We start from the raw sequence: 6,509 nt of genomic DNA, 5'->3' as shown, positions 1-6,509 counted from the left end.
GTGTTCAAATATTTTTTTTTGTATTTGAAGTAAATTTTTCTAGGTTTACATCTATTTTATAATTAATGTTATATTGTATCATTTTCAACTTAACTGTCCATAAAACCTTTAGTCCTTACTTAATATGTACAAAAATATTTCTATATTCCATGTATTATATTATTCACAAACTTGCACTATTTTATAAGAATTATCTTACAGTGTTAGTATATAAAAATACGTAATAAATGAAATGAAAAATGAAGTCAATTTGTGAGAAAATTGCATTTATAGCCTAAACGATGGAAGATAGTCCATCACTCTTTTCATAGATTTCATAGGTAATGTATGAAAACTTCAGGGTTTAAAAAGTCGGCATTTAAAGTAATGTATGAGAGCTTCAGAGAGTAAAAAGTGTGCTTTCATGGAGTAAAAAGTCCTCATTAAAAAGTCGTCACAATGTATTATAACTTCAGGGAGTAGAAAATATCATTGGATAAAGAACTGTCAATACTTTGTGTTTTCAGTTTTGAAATTAAATTTTCAAACCGTTTAAAAGAATTTTAATGACTTTCAGTTTTCAAAATTTCAGCATTCAAAATTCTTTCACCGCCTTTAAATAGGCTTCACAATAAAAAATTACAGTTAAAACATCTTCCAACAGACAAGTTCTTAATACAAATTGGTAGAAATGTTGATTAAATTTTAATAAGAATTTTAATTTTCTTCAAGCCTAGGTATACATTCAGATACACATGTTTAAAGGAATATACTCTTATATAAGCTAACTTAAACATGAAAATAAATTATAACAACACGCTCGTTGCTCGTTTATTATATCCACCTTTTGCATGAGAGTATTTTCTCAGACTATACCGTACCGTTTTCGTTCGTGCATTCACAACTTGACACCCATTTGCATTTAACAAGGATGCAAATTTATGTTCATCAACAACACAAAACGTGCGTTGCACTAATAACAGTATTTTATCTTCATAATAATTTTCCCAAAAAAAGAAAACAGCTCAACTGAACTGAAAATGCCTTGACTTCGGCTTCGCGTATCGGGTATAACGACATCACCATCGCTTTGTGTAGATACCATGTGAGCTTGCGAGCATGGGCACGAGAGCATTAGAGCACGTGTGCATTCTTCCCTCATTTGTCTTAAAGGATAATCACCTAGAAGGAAGGATAAACAAGTTTATTGCATTAATTACGTTAAAATATGACGCTAGCTAAGGTCTAATATATCGCAGAAGATAGACGCGAAGAGGAGCTGAAGAAAGAAAATAGAATTTTTACAATTTTCCTATCCCAAAATATACATATTATACATATAGAGGATGGACTTGAGTCAATAAACTCCTTTGAAAGGAGGACTGCTTAGAGGGTTGACGGTTGACTTTTCTTGCAGTCATTTCTCCTCCTGCCATAGAATTATATCCTTTCTCTCAGCGAAGAATGACATAAATTTCAATGTTGTCACACCTTTCACATGCATGACAGTCAGGCAGGCAGGCAACTTCTTGGGTGCTACTCTCTCTCGTCCTCGAAAAACTTTGGCGGAAGGTGACAGTGATGCACACACCTCTTTGGTGTTTTTTTTTTTTTTTGTTTTCAGCCACCATCAGCCCGTTTTGTCAAACAGCACTTTTGATGGCATTTTTGGTTGGGGGTTGTTCTCGGAAATGTTTGCAAAAGAATTTGTATCAAACTGTCAAGTCTTTGAGGGGAATTATTCACCTACATCCGTTACGTTTACACCATAAGATGCGATTTATGAGGACATAAATGTAAATGCTGTTTGAGTAAATAGCGACTTTCTTTACAAAAGTTTTACTTTCAGAAAAGAGAGGTGAAGAAGGTATAAAAAAATATTTCAGTATAGATGTTTATGGAAATATTGCATTTCTTACTTTTAATTTGAGCAAATACCTTTGAAATATTCATAAAAATAACCTTGCAACCTTCCAGGTCAATTGTTATGGCTACAGGACTTGTAGCCATCGACTTTAAAAGCTTCAATGAGATAATTAATAAACTAGTACCACGGAAAAATAATCTAAAGAACACCAAAGCTTTCCAAAAATTTTGTGTACTTTTCTAGTATAAATGTTAACTTTTGTATCAGTATCAGTGACCAAAAGTTCTGTTTTCATTCTGGAGCAGTTAAAAAAAAGGTTATTGAACGCCTAAAAGTATACACTCACATTTCTTTCAAAACTGTTGCCTTATACACTTGAGTATTAATATTCTCGAAATTTTGAACGTAAAAGGTCGTTTAGGTTCATTATTTCTAATAAGCATTTTTCAATTCTTTCCATCTCAAAATCATCCTTATTGTTATTAAAGTCATAAATTACAAGATACATTTCCTGTAACACATTCTAATGAATTGAACACAAGTGCTTTTCGTTTTTTTTTTACAAAAATTGTGGTAATTGATTGGCAAGAGCCTCCCTATTTTACTTTATGCACACTTGCACTTTTCAAGTATATCAAGAATCTAAATTGCAATAATTTACCATGCACACAGCTGAAGTTAACATCTCTAAAAGATCGTTATACATTCATCAACATCAACTCAGATAAGTGCCTTACTGCCTTTTTCAATCTTCTCTTTATGGGTATGTGTGTGGGTGCATGAGGCTTTGATAAAACTCAGAGTATCTCAAGAAGTAATGTGCACAAGATGGTACTTTTTTTTTAACGCATGCATTTCTATATTTAAAACGATGTGAACTATTGACATCTTTGCCTTTTTGAAAGGAGGTTTAATACTTCCCTCGTTGTATGTAATGAATAATGATGAGAGGGAAGAAATTCCATCCTGTTGTTGACTGTTCAAGAGAATAAAGTCACATACGAGTACCTACCTCAAAGTTCAACTCTTCTTAATGATGACGAAAACATCACCTAAAGGGATCAACAAGCATAATGTAGTAATGGCGTGATGCAATGAATTGAAAAGTCACTAAAACATAATGACTTGGAAGAAAATAATGACAAGAATTTCAAAATGCGTTCAAATGAAGAAAAAAATCATTCATACGTGCAATGAGGAATCAGAAATAAAAAAAAATCGGAAATTTTTCAGAAATCAAAAAAACACGAATTACATTCACATCGTTAAGACAAATTAACACGAAATGGTTTTTGAAAAAAGAAGGAAAAGCTAAGAAAATTCTAGAAGCATTATTATATTCAAAAAACTTTTTTTACTTCCGATATAGGTACTATAGGTACTATAACAAGCTATGCATTCGTAAAAAAAAGTTTAGATACTAATTTTCCATGATATTGTGATGATGGAGAATGTGAAAAAAGTGGGTCTCGGAAGTCCGTCTATCTAAGTAGCTACAGTCTAAACGGATGGACCGATTGACATCAAACTTGGTATTTAGCATTGTTTGGAGACTCTCCAAAGGGGTTTTGGAATTAATTTTTTTGGAAGAAAAATAACGGTACCTGTCATATAAAAATTTCGGAAAAGTTCAATTTCTCGAAAACGGCTCCAACGATTTTGTTAAAAAAATTTTTTTCGGAAATCATTATTAACCGTACCTGCCATAGAACCTTTTTTTGAAATCTGTTTTTTTTTTTTTTTAAACTAATAATTCAATTTCAACGAATTTTGTTATACAGAAGAACTTATATAATTTTCGTAGGAATTCAAAATAAAATTTTGAAAAAAATAATTTTTGGGTTTTTAAAAAAATTGGAATTTTTTTGTTGTTGAAAAATCAAATTTTCGAACATTTTTTTTAAATTGTAGAAAACAAAAGCGGTGAGATGGCACACCTACCTTTTTTGTTTTTGGCATATTTTTCAAAGTAAACCACATTTCAAATTTCTAACAATGCAAAAATGTTATATATTTAATTTCCAACCTGTTATTTGTTTTACAGAATTTTATATTTTTTATTTATATTTTTAAATTAATATAGCAAAAAAATCAACAAAAACCCACCCCCCCTATAGGGTGGGTGAGATGGCATACCCTGGTAGGTGAGATCTTGCATGAGTTTGTTTTATGTTTCAACTGCCACAATCATTCACAAATGTTTGAACGATGTGCAGGAGTCAAGCACCAATGCATGCCATATAATAGATTGCAACTAGTCGTCTTTTTTATAAAAATGTTGGAGTATATGTAAATATAAAAGAATAAGGTCCGAAATAGTAAAAAAACTTTTTTTACATCTTCTTACGGTAATATTTCAAAAACAGGAGCTGATAAATTATTTATGACTTAGGATTCTAGTTCAACCCACCAAAAAACCTTCAGAAAAGTATATTTTGGTTACGACAAGTCACGTTGTCTTCGTTAAATTTCATACAAAAGTACTAGTTTTCGAGTTTTTTCGACTTAAATAGCCATTTTTCACTTTAGTAGGGGGTGGCAGTGGGAAATTACTGGTGTTGATTTATCCTCTTATTTCCTTTTATTCTTGAAAATTTCATCCAAAACTGTTCAGTAGTTTAGATTTTACGGAGTTTTTTCCACTTTCCCATACAAGGTTCCCCACTGTGCGCCGCGCCATCTCACCCACTTTTACCCTACCAATTTTAATTAATATATTTTTCCAAAAATTTATTTATACAAAATTATCTTCAATATAAATTGATTACATAAGCAGCTGCAATGCAAGTATGAAAGCTATACACAAACCTCTTCTTATACAAAATTAGTTTTTTTAAAAACGGCTCTTACGTTTTTGATTTTTTTTTTCTAAAAATGTTTTGTGGGGCAATTTGATTTCAGATGTTGTTTTATTGATTTAAAAAACGAATTTTTTCATATAAGTGTTCTATTTAAAAAACTCTTTCACATTTTAGCATTTTTTGTAAAATCCCCAAAAAAGTACTTTTTAAAAAAATTCAAAAAATTATTTTTGATGATTTATTAAAAAAATGATATTTTGTATATATATATATATTTTGTGTATAAACAAACGGAGAACTTGATGAGCAAAATGCAATTAGTTCTATACGACTATCTGATAAGTCGAGCGTTTTAGACGATTTTTCAGACTGTGAAGGGTGGACAAACATGGACAAAAGATGGATAAACGAATTAGACTTGTTTGTCTTAAAAATTTTGAGGCTTCACGGAGCCTTAGAATCTTTGGTTCTGCTCTTAAAAAAAAAATTAAAATGCTTCCTTTAAAATTGTCTAACCATTTTGTATTCACTTTAATCGAGTTCATTTAATTTATCACAATAATTTTACGCTCCATAGTATAAAGCTTTGTAGGAGAAGTAATCAGTTTCCTGAGCTTCGATAACGATTGAGATGCTTCGTTGACCGATTCCTCCTGATACCACGTAAGCATTTCCGAGATTGTTATTTTGAATAGCAACGATTTCAACATGTGTAACAACAGCTCCAGTGCCTTCTTCGGGATAGCTCAATTGGAGACTGACGTCATTTGGTTCGGCATAAGAGTAAGTATCAGTTCCTTGAGCAACTAGACTGTCACCTATTAGGTTATTTCGAAAAAAACATTATTAATTTTTTATCCAGTTTTTTTAGGTTTTCAAAAAAATAACTTACCAGAAACACGTCCTCCCAAAGTGTATCGCACTGATTGAGTGCGGGCTTTACTTTGTTCCTTAATCATGGGAATGATCTTTGTTCCTGGATGACTTCTGGCATAATTGCGAATATCATCGATTATTCTGACTTCGTTAATTTCCTTTCCAGAAACTGATGTTGGGACATTTTTGGCACTGACTGTGACAGTCATAAGAGCCACACAAACTAGACTTAGACTGAGAATGAAATTCATTTTTGAAATTTGCTTTCGATTTTTTTTCGGAGGAGTATAACAATTCTTCTTGACAAACTGTCGATAACTAATTTGACATTGATCTCGATTCGTTTATTTATATCAATATGGCAATAATATTGTAACACGCTAATTGAATTTTTAGATATTGTGTGTTAAGTTGACAAATATTGATAGTGAATTCTTGGTAAACAACTTCAAATTAATTCGATTAAAAGCAAAAGAAAGTAAAAAAGAAATCATAATGGAATCGATTAAAAAATTGATAAGATTTTCGACGTCTGAAGAAATGATAACAAAAAATCTTCTAAAAAGATATGAAAACTTTTTGGTCAAGTGGTTTTTTTACGTAGTTGTTGATAGTATAAACGTAAACATAGATAAGTCTTTGTGAAAAAAAAAAAATAATAATATATCGAAAAATATGAGTCAAGTGAGGAAGCAGGTGCTTTAAAAAATGATTCATTTCTAATATATCGATAATTTTGATCTTTTTCATGGAATTGTGAATGGTGGTTTCTAAAATATTCTAGAAATACCAAGTCTTACCATCGGTGGTTAAATTTCTAATAGATGAGTCCTAAAATGAAAGCTTAAAGGCTTCATAAATTTAGAAAATGGCGAATAGAATTAATGTGATGTTGTCGTAGGTTGGAGTATCGAGCGATCTAGCTCATAAGATTAGAAGTTAAAATTAGTGATAATTTATTAAAAAAAAAAATTAATACTGAACGT

At 31.0% G+C, this 6,509-nt stretch overlaps 1 protein-coding gene across 1 annotated transcript; it reads right to left on the bottom strand.

Annotated features, from left to right (window-relative positions):
• Positions 1–5,147: 5,147 nt before the first annotated feature.
• Positions 5,148–5,860, bottom strand: LOC129912350 (uncharacterized). The gene is made up of 2 exons (XM_055990569.1): positions 5,540–5,860; positions 5,148–5,465 (listed from the first exon to the last, which is right to left on the bottom strand). The coding sequence occupies exons 1-2, from the start codon at positions 5,772–5,774 to the stop codon at positions 5,212–5,214; spliced, it is 489 nt and encodes a 162-aa protein (XP_055846544.1). The 5' UTR covers positions 5,775–5,860; the 3' UTR covers positions 5,148–5,211.
• Positions 5,861–6,509: the final 649 nt, after the last annotated feature.

Source organism: Episyrphus balteatus, chromosome 2 (assembly GCF_945859705.1).
Source record: "Episyrphus balteatus chromosome 2, idEpiBalt1.1, whole genome shotgun sequence".
Lineage (NCBI taxonomy): Eukaryota > Metazoa > Arthropoda > Insecta > Diptera > Syrphidae > Episyrphus > Episyrphus balteatus.
The sequence above is the reverse complement of the archived record's forward strand: the minus strand, read 5'-3'. Positions and strand labels throughout refer to the sequence as shown.

Excerpts from the sequence above, each read along its gene's own strand:
- LOC129912350 (XM_055990569.1), bottom strand. The coding sequence starts at position 5,774 with ATGAATTTCATTCTCAGTCTAAGTCTAGTTTGTGTGGCTCTTATGACT. Across the intron at positions 5,466-5,539 it reads TTTGGGAGGACGTGTTTCTG|GTGACAGTCTAGTTGCTCAA; the intron begins GTAAGTTATTTT and ends ATAACCTAATAG.